The following is an 18249-nucleotide window of genomic DNA, read 5'->3' as shown; positions in this document are numbered from 1 at the left end:
CAGCTTAAGATCGCAACGCTTAAAACTCTCTTGCCTTTATGACTAGGCTTATACCGCTCGTTCGCGGAGGGTGATCGTTGGGTATTATTATTATTATAATTTCGACATCTTTTTACGAATAAGTTCACGCAAACCACTCAATCACTCTTCGGCTCACCTTCGCCACGATATCCGTCCGATTAATCTCCTGTTTTCGAGTTGTAAGCATAGTTCAAGACTCATCGCCAGTAATAATGCGTTTCATGACATCCTGTAGTCAGAAAGCATTGTTTCATAGGTGTTAACGCAACGCTGTTTTCTTTTTCAAAACAATTTAAGTGGTTTGTGAAACAACCGTATTCTCAGTTTCCTTAGCCCCAAATGATCTTTGAAAGTGACTATTAATCGTCAATTCTCAAACCTTTATCCATATGACTCGACCTTTATTTTATTGGCGTATTCATAATCAGTTGATGTTGATGGCCGTCCTGGATGTGGTTCGTTATAAGCGCGTTTTCGACCCTCTTTGAATAATTTGTATTAATCAAAAACATTCAAATATTCTGAACGTTTCGGCACCAGAAATTGGATTTTCCTTTCTTAAATAATTTCAGTCATCGCAAAAATCGCCGAATGCACTTTATGCGCTTCAGAAAGACAAATGAATACTAAGCACTAATGATTATGATATAATTTAACATTTGGCACAGATGTCACTAACAGTCATATCAACTTAGCCTACATAAAAAAAAATATTTCGATGAATAGGTTTTCGCATGAAATTTAAATGGAAAAGTCTTACTATTTTTTGACCACAATACTATATGGGGCGTAAAACCAAACGGAGGTTCAAAAATTTGATTTATATTTGATTTTATACTTTGACATTTGACCTTTTATCTGTGCGAACTTTTATTCCGATAAATTCAGTGGTGTTTGGTCGAGTTGTAGCTGCGACCAATATTGTAATGAGACATTCCCATTTCTTAATCGTGTTTTCCAAATGCCCAATGACCCATTGTGGTGGCTGTAAGTCTCTACGTGTATACTTTTCCAGAATTTATGTAATAAGGACTGAGTGCTTGTCTTGCCATATCTGTTTCTCTATTCTGCATTTGGTTGTAGTTCTCAGTCTGTTCTGAGCTATTTCTTCAAATTGCGTGTCCTAAGTGCAGTTGACCTGCCAGTGAGCTTAAAGCCTTCCTACATTTGTTGACAACGCTGGGGTTTATCATTGGCGACGACAAAGCTAACAATGCCTCTGTTCGTCCCGTAGTAATTTGGTAGAACTTCACAGGTCTTATCTATACCCACTACTTCTCTTGCACGTGTAATATGTCAGACAAGCTTTATTAGTACGTATCTTTAAATTTATTTTTCAACTCAGTTTGGCATCGACCTTGACCCGTATATATTTTTCCGTGTGGGATAGAGAAATTGCAATCTAACCGAGTTTTGGAATATGAATGGAGGTACTATGGTTATGTTTGTGAATAGCACCCGTTGCAACCTTCGTAAGGCTCTTTTTATTATCTCACTTGTCGTCTGCAGCTTTAACCCTTCCTCCATTGAGTTGGATTGGTATTTCGTTCGGTGCCACCACCGCTAAAATAGGAGAAAGGACACCTCCCTGCGAAGTCCTTGTACATACAAAGCTAGTTCATGTCACTGAGCCATTTTTTACTATACATACTAGTTGCACTGAGAGAGAAGGTGAAACGTAATAGCAGATACAGGTAGTTCTACGAATAGTGTATCATAATCAAGTGCTAATTGAGCCCGATAGGGCTGCACTCCTACCTACCTACCTAGTTGCACACCTGTCGCTTATGCCGCGATGTGTTAGAGACTCAATGATCGTGCTTAATTCCACATTATTATTTAACAGTGACTTTTCTATTACATTTTTCACCACATGTATGGCAATTTCTCTTGACCGATTCTTTATGTATGCATGTTGTGCAGTCGATCAGTTGTAAGCATTTCTAAGGCCTTCAGCATCTTCCCTTATAGATAATTTCAAGCTTTGAAACCTTTAGCTTCTGCAGCATAAGAGAGTGATCCCATCTGGACCCGTCGCTTTATATGATAACAAGCTGTTAATTGCGTATATGATTTTTTCTTGTCTTACTATGTGACCGGTTTTGTCAACTTGTGTCTTGTTCTGGTTACACACCCATCACCATGAATTACTGATTTCCCGGGAAATGAACATAAGATCCTCAAGCGACTCTTCAACAGTGTTCATGCGCATTCCTCTGCCTTTAAATATGCAATATTGGTGTGTTCTTTGAACAGTTTTTTGCTCAGTCTAGCAGATTCTTTGCAACTTTCTACTGCAAATCAATATGTTCGCCATGAGCCTCTTCAGGTTTCCAGACTGCTTTTTTGTATTGCTTCATAGTATTGGTATTTTTATAGGGTTGCCAAATTTGGGTCCTATTACTTTCGTTGATTGCTTTCTACAGTTGGGTTCTTATGTTCTGTATGATATTGAGACTTCTCTATTTTTGTGTTTTTTTGTCTAAAAGTTTTTTTTTTGTAAAATGGCGACTGCCTGAAAATAAAAATCATTTTTCACGCTTTTTTTGAAATTCCTGAATTTTTTTTAAATATTAAAACAAAAATTTTGACACGATGCTGGTAGGAACGATAAAGGATTATATAAAGAAGGTTCACACTAAATTTCAAGTAAATCGGTTGTATAGAATTTGAGATAATGCCGGTACCGTGTGGAAAAAAGTAGTTTCGGCCGAACCGGGCTAGGTACTGCGTCACTAAAGTAACTGTAGCTCTTAAAATAAGTTTAATTTTTAAAAATCCTTTGGAGGATATGTTCTTAAAGGTCTAAACTTAAAATATGCGAAAAAAAATTATACAGTAGAATACCCCCTTAAATGAGATACATACATATATGTGTATGTGATACAAACTCTACAATATAGGCTACAATAAATATATTGCTTATAAGAGGACAAAATCAACCAGTGAAATGGAAGGTCTGTCCTGATTGCATTAGCATTACATTACTCAAGTTCATTCGGGGACATGTTTCCATGCCATTTTCCCAGCAACACACACCCTGATAGACATATACAGCAAGTTAAGCCTATAAATAACAAAATCAAGGTAGCTGTGAGGTACTTCGCTAATCAATTTTGGCGATTTTCTACAAATTGATCGATATATACCATATAAAGGCAACCGGAAGTTTGAAATCCTTATACTCGGTATAGGGTATTATTGACCCGATTTTATACATTCTAAACATTAAGAAGAAGAAGAAGGCATAAGGGCACACTCGTAGTAAAAATTTTAGAAAGTAAACCCAAAATTCAAAAATCTTTATATTAGATGTTTGAGAATTAGGGGATGTATTGACCCGATTTTATCCGTTTTTGACAGAAGGGTACCATATTAATTGAAAGCAAGTAAGAAAGAACTAAGTTCGGGTGCAACCGACTATTTTATACTCTTGCAACTTGCAGGAATCAAAGCCAGGGAAATACCTTAACCCTTAAACTTCCTCCAGGAACCAACCGCTAATTTTGTAAAATTTTCATGTCTGAACATGCATTTTTAAATATTACATTACGTCACATTTTGCTTTGGTATATCCGTTATCTTTTAGCACAGTAGCCACTTGCTTGAGCTTTGCAGTCATATACTTACGTTTTGCCTTTTTACTCAAGTCAATTGCAAAATAATATCAAGGAAACTTTTGTATTTCCAAGTGACGAGTTTTGAAAGTAATAATAATTAATCATTAATTGGAATTTTCATCGTTATTACAATTTAAAATTTGATAAAAGGATAGCAAATTTAAATTAAATTTTATGAAATAAATTTTGTTACTTCCACATACAAAATTATAATGAAGTGGTTAGTAAAAATGTAAAAACGCATAATTTGTCTTTACCAATATAGAATGTCACAGAGGAGTCATAGTTTTATTAATCAGAAATAGCTCCAAAAGTTCGTTAACGATTTTGATTGGTCGAATAGTGACTCTGAAACTGATTTTTCTGACGATGACAGCATCGCTGACCCAAATGTGAACATTTCGGCGATCTGGCGTAATTTGGGATCAGATAGTGAAGATTATTTTGAAGAAGACCCGGAATGTGAAATATCCGATCACAACAATATTAGTGATGACAATATTTTACATGCAAGTACTAACAGTGACGACAGTCAAATGGTTTTAGAAGATCGACCACGATGGCCACAATATGTCACCTTTACCTCGCGCACAACGATAGATAAAGATTCTATAGAGTTAAAAAAAAACGCTTTAGAAGCGCTACAACATGCAATTGAAAGAAAATTAGATTCAGTTTCGAGGTAGCGACCACATTACTCTTCCTCTTCTTTATTGGCGTAGACACCGCTTACGCGATTATAGCCGAGTTAACAACAGCGCGCCAGTCGTTTCTTCTTTTGGCTTTTTGGATATTCCAAGCGAAGCCTTCCACTTGGTTCTTCCAACGGAGTGGAGGTCTTCCTCTTCCTCTGCTTCCCCCGGCGGGTACTGCGTTGAATACTTTCAGAGCTGCAGTGTTTTCGTCCTGCGCTCCTTTCTATGGCCACTGAAGTAAATGCCACAAGGACCTAATCGTCTCTGTCCTTGTCCCGTCCATCACATTTCTTGGACTGCGGTGATGTCAGCCTTTATTTTCACGAGGACGTCAACCAGCTGGGCAGCCGCACCTTCCCAATTAAGGGACCGGACATTCCAGGTGCACTTAGAGGAAAATTCTGCAATTCGTGCGCCGTGCAAGGGTTTTACAAGAGCAAGAGAATCCCCATAATTTTACAAAATCAAGTGATTTACATTCCACTCATTTTAATCGGTACCAGCTCTAGTTTAATCGATTTTACTGGAAGACATATTTTTCCGGCTCTAAATTGTCAATTGATATTTGTTTACATTCCATATACAAATACAGCTGTCACTTGATATTTTCATATTAGGGGGATTCTCTTGCTCTTGCAAAAGCCTTGCACGGTGCACGAATTGCAGAATTTTCCTCTTGGTGCAACGGCACAACAACAAACATACGCAGAAAATTATTTCCAATGGCTGTAAAATATGTTACACCAAAACCCATGTTTATTTTCGTGCCATCAGATATCACTAGATTCTGCAATGGGTCTGCCTTGCATATTTCGGTATAGGATTTTTGCATTTTGTGTCATCGTGCAATCTTGCAAGAGCAAGGGAATCCCCCTATTCATAGTTGTCAGTGAAAATTCATCGAAAACACATATTGTCGGTCCGAACGACTTAGATTCCACAATCAACAAATGGGTTTTCAAAATGTTTTCAATGTCGGTCCGAAGATAGCATGAGGGCGAAAACCAGTTTTTCCCACGAAAACAAGTTTTCATTGTCGGTCCGAACATAGTATTACCAAAAACTGGTGGGTGAATAAAACTATTATACTCTGTAGCAACATGGCTATAAAAATGTTTCGAAGCAAATCAACATACATTCGACGAAACCGTAAATGGATTGCAATAATATTTGGTATCTTGTTAATGTACTATATTGTAGGTCATAGATTCACCAAGTTACATTACTACATTTTGCTTCTTGTCCGAGGCATTTACTACTGTGTACAAATTGGAAGGTGAATTTTAATTTATACTTCGCTTGTTTTTCGAATCGGTAAATTTTTTTCTGTAAATTCGTAGTACAGTTAGTGACATGTATGCTAAATTTCAAAATTATTAGTATTTGAGATACACGTCGTTTTGTGGGGCTCTATAAGTGAATTCTTCGATTTTTACTATGTCTGAATTTATTGAACAAAGAAGTACGGTAATGCACCATCTCATACTGCATTGGTTATTCGTGATCATTTCGCCACATTTTCAACTAATACGAGTATCGTGCCGCAACCACCGCATTCGTCTGATTTACTTTCGTGTAACTTCTGGCTATTCAGCAAATTCACATGACCACTCCGAGGTCACCGTTTTGACTCAATTGAGGATATAAAAGCTGAATCGAAGAAGGCTCTGATGGACAAAATGCACCTATCAATTTGATCACTGTAGTATATCTAAATCAGATGTACATATGTATGTGTTATTAACTCAACATGTTACTTTGGTCGTTTTCGGTCATGCATACTGCGCAGTATGCACAATGCAACCTGTTCGAAGAAACAAACCTGGAATACAGCACTTTTCCAATAAATTACGAACGAAAACAAAAATTTAATATTTTTAATATAATTTAATAATATTGAATATGATTCAATACAAAAATATGATAATTTAAGTTTAATGTGCATATATAGCATATAAAAAATATTTTTTTTTTATACGCCAAATATTTATGTTTTTATTAATTATTAAAGTTAGAACTCCGCATAATTTTTTTGTTCGTTCGTAATTTATTGGACAGGTACTGTATGTATTTGCCAACATTGATACGTGTCCCTATCAGTTATTATATAGAACGGTAAGCCAAAAAACTTTTTTGTATCGCGTACGACTTTACAAATTTACTGAAAAACGTGATGAAATGGAATTGGCTTGATCGAATCAAAAAGAGAAGAGACCTTCTAGCCGACTTCGTTTGCAGGTTAGTTCGCGCTCGACTTAAAGTATTCAAGTTTTTTAGCCATCAGCGAGCATTTTTAGATTTTAGTTCCTTATACTATTTTATATCAGCAACAGTAGAGCAATGGGCTACAATTTTTAATTGCTTCCCCGTGATCAGAACTACAAATAGTATGTGTTTTGATTTTCTTTATAGCTGCCGAAAAGATGCTGGTGCGCTTTATAAAAGGAATACAGTGAAATTCCTAATTACTATCAAATTTCACGAATACGAGCTCGTAGCGTAGCGTATCGGACCACTGCTACGCTCACAAATCGCCATTAGCCGAAAACTTATAAAATGCCATAACTAAACACTAAATTAAGATATAAAACTGTGGCAAGGGGACCTGTGGGTAATAATTTTTAAAAAGTGAACGTGACTGCGAAATCTAATTAGTTTAATATACAACCAAATTACCGGGCTCAAATATTGCAAGAACTCCTACCAACAGTGTGCAAATAAATGAAATCGGTAAATAACCGTGCTCACTCCCCATATAAAGGTAGTGTTAAAAACTACTGAAAGCGAACCAAATCAATAACTAATTACGCCAAAGACATTAAATTTTATCCCTGGTGCACGCGATGGCCGTCAGCATGAGAAGAGAGTTGCTCGTGTGATGTGTAGTTCTATATAGTAATAACCGCGGGCGTCCTCAAGCCTAAGGTTAACTATTTATTCCTTGTTTCGTTTTGTGCTGTATTCGTTTCAGCGTTGCTTGTAAGCCAGGTTGTATGCTTTTTTTCTTCTCATGAAAGCTCTGCTGAACAAGATTAAACCGTTGAAGTAACATTTGTAATTTGTTAATAGTGTTGATTTATAATTTATAATTTTGTAACTATTAAATGTAATCTATATATTATTCTAAGACAAGGCGCTTATTTCCAGAGATCTACAAAACGTACAGAGACAAATAATACATCAAATTAAAGTGTGCGATCTGAAACTTTGCACAAATTTTACAGATTTTAAATTCATTGAACCACTTTTGATATATTTGCGTTTAAAGTTCTTAAATTTTTACATTAAGCTAATATAAGCAGCGCTTCTACAGAAAAGAGCATATATGTATGTAAGAGAATGAATAATTAAAAATGTTTCTGTCATTTGCTTTCGTTACACACATACCCACATACGCGAAGGCGCAAGTGCGAAATCTAACAACAACAATGTTGTCTGCTCGGTAGCAAAATGACAATAAGCATAGATAACTTGATACGAGACTCTTTGGTTCGAGAGAGAGCTGTCAAAACTCGCATTTTTTATAACATTTGCCAATGATGCCACTGCTGAAAAATATTAACTTAGGTATTTAATAAATTATACAAAACACTAAATTAAACACTTTGAAAATGCATACATACATATATATGTAAATGCTAAAATGCAAAATCATTAATTAATTTACATAAACATTTAATTTGCCAAAATATGTTTGCACAGTTTCATTTCACACTAATTTCGTCAAGTTATTATAGCGCTGCTTTTCTGGCATCCCGCCTTTTTCACTAACTGCTGGTTGACGGCACACTGATTGTGTTTTGTTGCCAGCTCAAGTGGTGAACACAATGACTGCGACAGACTGCAGCAGCACGACAGTGAACTGAAAACGTCGTTGTTCATCTTACTGCATGTACATTTTGAGAAGCAACAACAACACAATGGCCGGCATGTACACAAAACAACGCAGTTGTCCATTTTGTATGTACACAATTTCGTTGTGACCATACTAATTCCTTTCACTTCAATGAAATTTAAATATTTTGTTCAAAGTGAAATTTTTTATGCAAAAAATAAGTAAATAGGTCAATATTTTTGCTTTAAATTATCAATTGTTATTACAAATGATATAATATAGCTATTTTATGCTTTTATTTGTAAAATAACTTCAAGTTTGTTAGAGCTGTGAATAATTTTTCATTTTACATATTAGTGGCATCACCCTCTACCTCCTCTTTCTATCTTCCATTCTACTGTCGTTGGCAAATATAGGAGGATATTGAAGTTAGCGAGAACGACAACTGTCGCCCTGCAGTCGTGTAGTCGTGCAGCTGTCAAAATAACACTGCCCATAATAACGTGTGTATTTTAATATTTGACAGATGTAGTTTGCAGTCTGTCCCTCTCTATGTGTTCAGCGCTTCAGAAAACAGATCAAGCAGCGAGAGAGCAAGAAAAGAGATTCTAATCAAGTTATCTATGGCAATAAGAGAATGACGAATATTACAAACTACAAATGTTTGCTTTGGCATGTGCACTGGTACATACATACATATGCATGCGCTAAGGCGCTATCTACGATTTGACATGTGCTCTCTTCTATGTTGCACGAATATGTAGTATGTACGAACTAAAGAACACTGCGCTTTGACATGCGCACTCTACTTTGTTTTATATTCACACATACATACTTACAAACATATGTATGTATGGGCGAAGACGCAAGTGCAAAATCTAACAGAAATATTGTTGTCGGCGTTATTTTGATTAGAAGTGTTATTGCGTTAGGTAAGCTTTGAGTCAGTTCAGTTTTCTTCCAAAAGTCAAGGCGGCTATTACCAGCGAATACATACATACTACATCGAATTTCAGTTCAGATTCAGATTAATTATTAAAAATAAAATGCCAAACCAAAGGCGAATTAGACGAAAAAGGAGTTTAACAGGTCGAAGAGAAGAGGTGAATGTTATAGATAAAAAGGAATTTTTAATTGTTAATGTATGTATGTATATGAATTGACCTGTTTTATTAGAGCCGTAGTCATGCAGGATCTATGGTAAGTTATTTCAAAGCTGCCCTAAACTCCGTAGTTCTTCCGGAGTATAGTTCGCATGGGGGTTTGACTAATATATGTTTACACTGTAAAGCAAAACATTTCGGAAGTGAAAAGGTACCTGTACTTTTCATTGTTTTATATTTGTAATATATGTATATACATATTTATTGTCTTAATATTTGGTTGAAATTGTTACTAGGTAAGAAATGGCTTTACGACATGTTGTCATGGCGGAAAAGTTAAACTTCAAGAATTACGTGTACCTGAGTTTTTGAAAGCTGTGTTAGAAAATGATTTGAGCTCTTGGCGGGGACACTATTTGGATAATATTCGGCAGCTAAATAGTTCGTTTGCTTTTGCATCATTCGAAGCGAAAATTGCGGAGCCTACAGGGCGCGGACCATATTGCTTCCGAATACATGGATCAATATATCATAGGGTAGGTCCATTGCATGCAGATCATCCTTCAGAATCCTCCTACGCCCAGCTGTTTATTCTTGACACGGATCAAGCAACTGATATAAGGGCACAACATAATTCAAACTACGATAGGTATTTGCTTTCAAATATTAACCCCTTGGCAAATGAGTATAAGCATATGGCGCAGGTTGAACGCGAAGAGGAACAGAGGGCCAGAGAAGAAAATCGCAATGCTCGCCGAATTAGCATGCTACTTTTGCGTAGATCGATTATTACGTGATATTCACCAAAATGAAATACCTTTTGGTGGAAAGGTTATTTTATTAGGTGGTGATTTCAGGCAAGTTCTTCCTGTGGTGCCCAATAGCTCACGCGCCGCTATAGTTGGTAATTGTTTGAAACGGTGCTCACTTTGGAAATTTTTTAGGTGTCTCAAACTCTCAACGAATATGCGTTTTAAAGAATCCTTTTACAACAGTTTTCTTTTGCGTGTTGGAGAAGGTCGAGAGCTCTCTCCAGAGTCGAAAATCAATATAACAGATGAGATAATTTTGCTAAATGAAAATTTAGTGGATTGGGTATTTCAGCCTCAGTCTGACGTTATTAGTCAAAACCATTTGAAGGATCGGGGAATTTTGTGTTCAAAAAAGATCACTGTACGATAATAAATAGCGGAATAGTAAATATGTTGCCCGGTGAAGAAAGGGTATATTATAGCGTGGATACTGTCGTTTCTGAAGATCCTCAAGAGCATGTCGGATTCCCTACAGAATTTCTAAACTCCCTTAATTTCAGTGGAGTAGCGCCTCATGAGTTAAGGCTTAAGGTTGGAACAGTTGTGATGTTAATCCGCAATCTTAAGACATATGAAGGGTTGGTCAATGGGACTCGCTTGATAGTAAAAGCACTAACATCGAAATTTTAACCGGTGAATCACAAGGGAAACAAATTTTATTGTCCCGTATAAATTTACAGCCCAGCGAATCAACACTTCCTTTTATTTTAAAGCGTCGCCAATTTCCAATAATTGTACCATTCGCAATAACAATAAACAAATCTCAAGGGCAGACTCTAGCAAGAGTTGGTGTTTTCCTGAAGGAGGATTGTTTTCGCATGGCCAGCTGTATGTCGCATTGAGTCGAGTACGATCTTCTCAAGATATCAAAGTTAAGACTTACGGCTAAAATAAAACCACTACGAATGTAGTTTTCCATGAAGTACTTGAATAAATTGAGTTTTTATAAAATTTTTTTTTTTTTACTTTTTTCATTATATAACAAAAGAGTTTTATTATATAAATACATAAACGCAGCACTGGCTACGAGGCCTTCAGCCGTCTTGTAATTATAACTAGGTGAAAAATTCTAATTGCTAAGGGTTAGTAAAGATGTAAGTTGCTTAAATATATTTTAACAAATCGTTGGTTTTTAAGAATCTATATACAATCATCACGTTTTTTTCTGAAGGTTCACTTAGTAGTTTTATGAGATCAATGTTGCCAGAGTTGTGGGCTGTTGGGTGAAGCATCGGACAGAGTGTGAGTAAGTGTTTGATAGTAGCGGTGTCATCGCAAAGGGGGCAAATGGATGGGCTTTTACCCGATAGTAAGTGGGCGTGTGTTATGATAGTGTGTCCAATCCTTAATCGAGTATATGTCTTCATTGCGCTAGTTGGAACTGTTGACGAGTACATTATACGATTTCTGGCTGGGTTTATGACCGCGTAGTGATGTTTAAATGTTTTCCATTCGCTTGCGTTTTTTTGATGCCTTTTGTGCTTAATAAGGTTAAGAATGTCTTGCTTGGATGAGACGTAGTATGTTAAGGCAGGAGTCCTGGCTACATTTTTCGCAGCGAGGTCTGCAAAGTGGTTGCCTGTAATACCAGCATGGCCAGGGATCCACATTACTTGGATTTTCTGGCGGGCACCAATGACCGCGTCTCTGATAACTTCTATTATGGGATTGCGATTGGAAGGAGACGTTATTGCAGACATACACGATTTGCTGTCTGTACAGATGAGGAACTTTCCTTTAGTCTTTTTTGCGTAATTAACTGCATGAAGGATAGCAGATCCGTCAGCGGTAAATACAGAGGTCGTTGAGGGAAGAAGCCAATTGCAAATAATTTCTCCTGTGGCAGTGACAACTGCTAACGAAGTGGAATCGATGGACTTGGAGCCATCCGTAAACAATAACTTCCAACCATTATTTGTGTAATTAGATTCCAGTTCAGCAAAGGTTTGTTGAAAGACTTCGTTTGGTGTGTTTTGCTTGGACAAAAACATAAGCTTATTCTGTAGTATTTTATCATTGATCAGACAGGGAGGATGTCGAGTGGTGAATTTGCGTGTTGCGTTACGTAAAATATTATTTTCTGCAGCGAAACTTAAGCATCTCGAAATAGCCGATTGTATTCTTGGAGTTTTTCTTTTTTTCGTGGCATGCGTGATAGTTGTATTTAGTAATGGGTTGGTGTTCTCGGCCGTTTTCGCAAGAATTTGAAGCGAAGAATCTATAATTTTATTTTGAATAGTTGGTAAACCAGATTCAGCCATTATCGTTTTTATTGGCGAGGTTGGAAAGGCCCGGAGACTTCGCCGTATTGCGCAATGGTAAGGTGCATTTAAAAGGTTGATACTGCTTTTGGAGCAATTGCCATAGATGGGGAGCCCATAATCTATTTTTGAAGTTAGCAAAGCTCTGACAACATTGACTAGTGTGTTCGGATGAATAAATGAATGCTTAGACGAGAGATATTTAACAATATTTAATGGTGACATTAACGAGTTTCTGACATATTTACAGTGAGCATTAAAATTATAATTAGAGTCAAAAATTAATCCTAGTATTTTCAGCTGTGTTTTACATTCGATGTTAGTTTGGTTGTGGGTTAGTGAAATACCGTTGCAATTTTGCTTCCTACATACATGAAGGATATGTGTTTTGTCTAAGGAAAGTGAAGCACCAGACTCTAGTGACCAAGTCTCAATTCTGGCGAGTATATTAGTAAATAAGGATTGAGCTAAATTAACGTCAGAGACTTTTGTGTAGATTAGGACATCGTCAGCATAGATCTGGTGCTCAACTCCTTTGTAATTTTTTTATCATCCTACTAATATCATCGAAAGCAATGATAAAAAGGAAGGCTGAAAGAGGTGAGCCTTGCGGCGTACCATTAGAAAGCGGGAGTGTTGAAGAAAGAAAACCATTTACGTTGACTTTGAGTTTTCTGTTTGTGAGAAAGTTAGTAATAAAACGTATCATATTCTGGCCTATTTTCCATTTTCTTAGTTGTCGAATAATAATATGGGCTCCAATTTTGTCGAAAGCTCTGTGAAAGTCCAGAGATAGTACGGACACGTGGTTTTGCTGGACAAAGCGTTAGTAATGAAGTAGTCTAGTTGGATTAAAGCATCTAATGTGCCTTGACCTTTTTTGTAGGCGACTTGATTCGGTGATATGAACTTGTTTCGCTGAGCTGAGCTTTGCCCATACATGGAAGGAGGAAAATCGGCCTATAGTTAGCAAGTTCATCGGAGGATTTGTGTGGTTTAAGTATTGGTATGACACAGGACGTTTTCCAAAATTGGGGGTAGACACCAGTATTGAAAATTTTGTTATAAAGCTTTACCAATCGGAGCTTGAGGCTTTTTGGCATATGTCTGATAATTGGATAAGAAATTTTATCTTGCCCCGGGGACTTACCTTTAACGGTAGATGCAACGAACTCGAATTCAGACAGTGAAATGCTGGTTTCTATTTGTTTAGCAGAAAAAGAAAGAGGGGAGACAGAATAGGAAGTGTCGGACAGTGTGGTTGTTTTAGAGGTTTGAAACTGTGTGCTGAATGAAATATCTGAGCTTGTTTCAGAATAGTGGTTTGCAAATAACTCGGAAATATCGGATGGATTGGTTACCAAACCTGTTGGCCCCTTTACGCATTGAATGGTTAGATTTCTAGGCACTCCAGAAAGTTTTTTTAAAGCGTTCCATATTAACTTAGGACTAGACGAAGGATTTATTTTGCTTGTGAAATCCTGAAAACATTTACTCTTGGCCTGTTTCGCGGAACGACGGAAAAGAGCATTGGCTTTCCTGAAAGATATTAAGTTGACTAGTGATCGAGCGCGTTTGTATTCATACCAAGCTGTCTGTTTTTTTGCCCGCAATTCAGCGATTTCTTTATTCCACCAAGGAACACTCTTTGAATTTGCTGTTGGCTTTGTATGAGGAATGCTAACATTCGCTGCTGAACGAATTGCCATTTATCTCGCAATGTGTCTGAAACTTCTTCCAATCAGCGTAATCAGTTTTGAATACCTTATTTATTTTGTGGTTTTTAGTTGTTGAACCTAGGTGCAATTTTAGTACAATGGGGAAGTGATCGCTTCCGTGCAGGTGATCGAGTATACTCCATTCGCACTGTGTGGCAAGTGTGTCGGTGCACATTGTAAGATCTACATGGGAAAAAGTGGAGTGAGTGGAAAATTATGTCGCGGATCCGTTATTCAAACATATTAAGTTAGAGGAAAGTAAAGCGTCTTCAATGCATTTGCCCCTCTTGTTGGCTATTGGAGAGCCCCATAGTGGACTCCATGCATTAAAATCACCAGCGAAAATTAAAGGAGTAGAAGCTTGGTTGATTAATTGCAGGATGTCTGTACTGGTAAAATGTTCATCTGGTGCAATATAGGTGCAGATAATGGTGATTTTTTTAACTAAGATAATTTCGATCGACATAGCCAGCAAGTTGGATTGAATGGCATTAATTTTGTGTGGAATATCTCTTCTTATGAGAATCGCAATACCTCTTTTACCTGTGCTAATATGTGGAAGATTGTGAAACATGCCAATGCACTGCTTAGGAGTAAAAGCCGACAAGTTGAAAGAGATGTGAGTTTCATTTAAGAGTATAATAGCTGGGGAATGATGTTGTATTAATAATTGAAGCTCATTGTAATTATTAGTGTAGCCGTTTAAATTCCATTGCAATAATGGAATCATAAGATCTATGTAGGAAAAAAAGAAAAAAGGAAACAGAAGAGAGCTAGAATATCAACTCGTATGAGCAGTCAGTTGAAGCTGAGTGTCACCAATTGAGTACTAGTTCAAAAGAGAGTAAAGGTTAAGCGTATTTATTCAGAGTCAATTTCTATTTGTTCAGTATGTTGAGTAGAGTATTGATTATCGTTGGAATTGCTTGTTGTTGGAAAGAGATTTTCGTGATTAGGTGGATTAGACTGCACGGTAGTGTTGGTAGTAGTGTTGTTGAAGTCAGTATATTTATTAAGCGAGTTTAAGGAGTTGTTTAAGTTAGAAATGATAGAGGCTGTTGTTGGACTGAAAAGTTTGGGATTTAAGAAAGAGGCTTGTTGGGTACAGTTGTCGCTGATATTTTTAGCTGAATGTGAGACGTTGTTGTAGTCTGAACTGATCGATGCAGGCTTGTTGATGGAAATATGTTTGTTGTTGGCGTTTGATGAGTGATTTTTTCTAGTTAAAGAGTTTATTGATGAGTTGGGAGCAGAGGTGACCTCTGCGTTTTGTTTTGATGTACTAGGCAAGTCATTGTCGGCAATTCTATGAGCATTTTTAGATTTTGTGAGATTGTTGATGGCTGAAATTTTTGTTGGTGTGGTGGATACAGAGGATACCTCTTTTGTAGGTTGAAGCACATGTGCAAAGCTAGCAGTGAGGGAAGGGAGGGAAGTATTTTCTCTATACTTTTTAAGGGCTTCGTGCATACTGCACTTTTCTAGTGTCTTTATTTTTAAAATTTCTTTGGTTTGCATATACTTTGGACACTTATAGTCCGAAGAACGATGCTCGCCAGAACAATTCGCACACATGACTCGGATGCAGTCATTATCGTATGGAGAAGGGAAATTGCAAGTTTCGCATGTTGGGGAACCCTTACAATGTTTTTGCGTATGACCCAATTTTTGGCATGACCTGCAGCGCATTGGATTAGGCACGTATGGTCGCACAGAGGTCATCCTCCATGCGATGTTTATTTTGTTTGGAAGGGAATAACTGTTGAATGATATTAGCATAACACCAGTAGGCTTTATAACACCTTCAACTTTTCGAGTGAACTTATAAACTTCGTAAGAACTCAGTCCTTCTATTATTTCGCTTTCAGGCACATCGTTTAAAAACGGTGCATAAATGGTGTCTTTGTTACAATTAAGATGTTGATGATAGCTAGCGCTAACAGCGCCAATGTTGAAAAGACATTTCGTTTTTATAAACCTTTCTGCTACTTGCTTATTTTTCACTAGCAGTAATAGGCTGCCGTCGCGTAATTCACTAATTTTGTTTATATCTTTGCTCACGGTAAGTAAGGCATTGTAAACACGAAAACAAGAAACCTTCGAAAGGGGTGTAGAATTCTCGTCGGATTTAATCACAATATACTTTGGATCATCACTTTTTATTGGCGGTAAGTCAGGAAAAGCATCTTGCAGTTTTTGATACGATTTTTTACGTTTCGGTTGGGGACCTTGGGCCAGCGCAGCAAACCTGTTGTCCCCGAACTGGAAGCCCGCCGGGGGCATAGTGGAAAAGTTATAATACACTGATATAAGTATTGGATTATATTTTTCACTTAAAATATAGATGTGGAATACCATAAATTCATTTCGAAAGTATTTATACTAGGTATATGGGGTCTATTGGAATTAATGATCCGAGTTTTCCTATTTATAGCACCAGGGCATGCTGTCGTTAAAATCATATTCTCCCTGAATTTCAATATTAGTCTCACATATTGACCGATTGGTCAAAAAATCAGCCATATACAACCTTGAAATATTATATGTAGTTCGGTGAAGCTTGAGGTTACTATTTGTGTAAAGTTTTATTCTGATCACTTCATTGATGTTTGATTTGTATAATATAAATTGAAAGAAAGGAAGAAGAAGGAATTTAAAAGATGGAGAAGAAGATATTGTTATAATCCGAATTGTTGAAAATGTTGGGATAGCCTCACAAACAAAATTTGGTTGTAATTGGTCTAGCAGGAACTGAGATATATACATAATTTCACTCAAAGGTGGGCGGTACCACGCCACTTGCCTAATTTTTTCACCCGAACCTATAATTCCTTTCCTTGTCTCCTTGGTTGAAAAATTTAATGCTTGTGGCGCATTTAGTCAGTGAGTACTATATAGTACATGCGTGATTAGTGTTTTAATTTAGCCATTTTCAGAGTGTATATCATAAAAAATGCTAAAAGGAATTTGTTTTAAGAAGTGTGGTTGATTAAAACTTTAGTGGGTTGGAAGATATGTACATTAAACAAATTAGGGTGTGGACCTACCCACTTTTAAAAAATGCTTAGCTCACAAGCGTTCCTTACTACTGCAATCCCCTACATCAAAACATGGCACGGTGATAAATATAACTTTATTTCGCGTGTATTACCCTATATAAATAAATGAAAGTAGACCTGCATATTTTTGTTTCAAATATTAATATATTTCACTATAATTCAATTTTTAGGGTTTCCACCAACCTGGTTTATACGTTCTCGACACACTGTTTTCCGTTTTAGTCATTGGAACATTAGTTGTTATTGTCTGGAGAGGAGTATGGGGAATAATGGACATAACATTTTACCCGTTCGACCGGACAAAGTCATCTTGGAGTTCTTTGGTAAGTAATTATAATCTTTTTCGTATAAATTTAAAATTTTGGCTTTTGAACGCATTTAAGCAATATTTAGCTGGTTTTATATCTTTTCGAAAATTGATGTTAACATTTTTATAAGTCCTTCTTCTTCCTCTTTATTGGCGTAGGCACCGCTTACGCGGTTATAGCCGAGTTTACAACAGCGTGCCAGTTGTTCCTCCTTTTTGCTGCTTAGCGCCAATTGGAGATTCCAAGCGATGCCAAGATCTTCTCTAACTGGTCTTTCCCAAGGAGTGGAGGTCTTCCTCATCCTTTGCTTCCCCCGGCGGGTACTGAGTCGAATATTTTCAGAGCTGGAGTGTTTTCGTCCATCACCGTTGCCAATGCGCAAAGGGCCATAAACCTTCCGCGAAACCTTTACCTCGAAAACTCGTATCTTCGCCTCATCAGATTTTATTATTGTCCATGCGTCTGCAACAAATGGCATGACGGGAATAAAGAGTGACTTATATGGTTTAGTTTAAGTTCGTCAGGTCCAATCAGTTTGTTGACGGTGGTCTTTAATCTTTCACACAGGCTTATCCCACGGTAATTAGCACAGATTGTGGGGTCTCTTTTTTTAAGGATGAGGCAAAGCGCAATTACATTTTAATCGTCGGCCACGCTTTCGTCCGACCACATTCTACAAAGAAGCTGATGCATGACTTATCAATTCTTCGCCGTAGCTCGGCCGCCAATCCATTGGCCTCCGATTCGGGAATCGGGTTCACCATCTACTGGTGTTATGCTCTCACTGACATTCAGCAGGTTGGAGAAGTGCTTTTTC

At 37.1% G+C, this 18249-nt stretch overlaps 1 protein-coding gene across 8 annotated transcripts in view; it reads left to right on the top strand.

Annotated features, from left to right (window-relative positions):
- Window positions 1-18249, top strand: part of LOC126765259 (uncharacterized) — a 255305-nt gene that overhangs the window by 204420 nt on the left and 32636 nt on the right. For all 8 annotated transcript variants that reach the window (XM_050482958.1, XM_050482961.1, XM_050482957.1 and 5 more), the window contains one exon: window positions 17295-17447. In XM_050482958.1, coding sequence (XP_050338915.1) covers window positions 17295-17447 — 153 coding nt within the window. The remainder of the gene's footprint in view (window positions 1-17294; window positions 17448-18249) is intronic.

Source organism: Bactrocera neohumeralis, unplaced genomic scaffold, assembly GCF_024586455.1.
Source record: "Bactrocera neohumeralis isolate Rockhampton unplaced genomic scaffold, APGP_CSIRO_Bneo_wtdbg2-racon-allhic-juicebox.fasta_v2 cluster10, whole genome shotgun sequence".
Lineage (NCBI taxonomy): Eukaryota > Metazoa > Arthropoda > Insecta > Diptera > Tephritidae > Bactrocera > Bactrocera neohumeralis.
The sequence above is the reverse complement of the archived record's forward strand: the minus strand, read 5'-3'. Positions and strand labels throughout refer to the sequence as shown.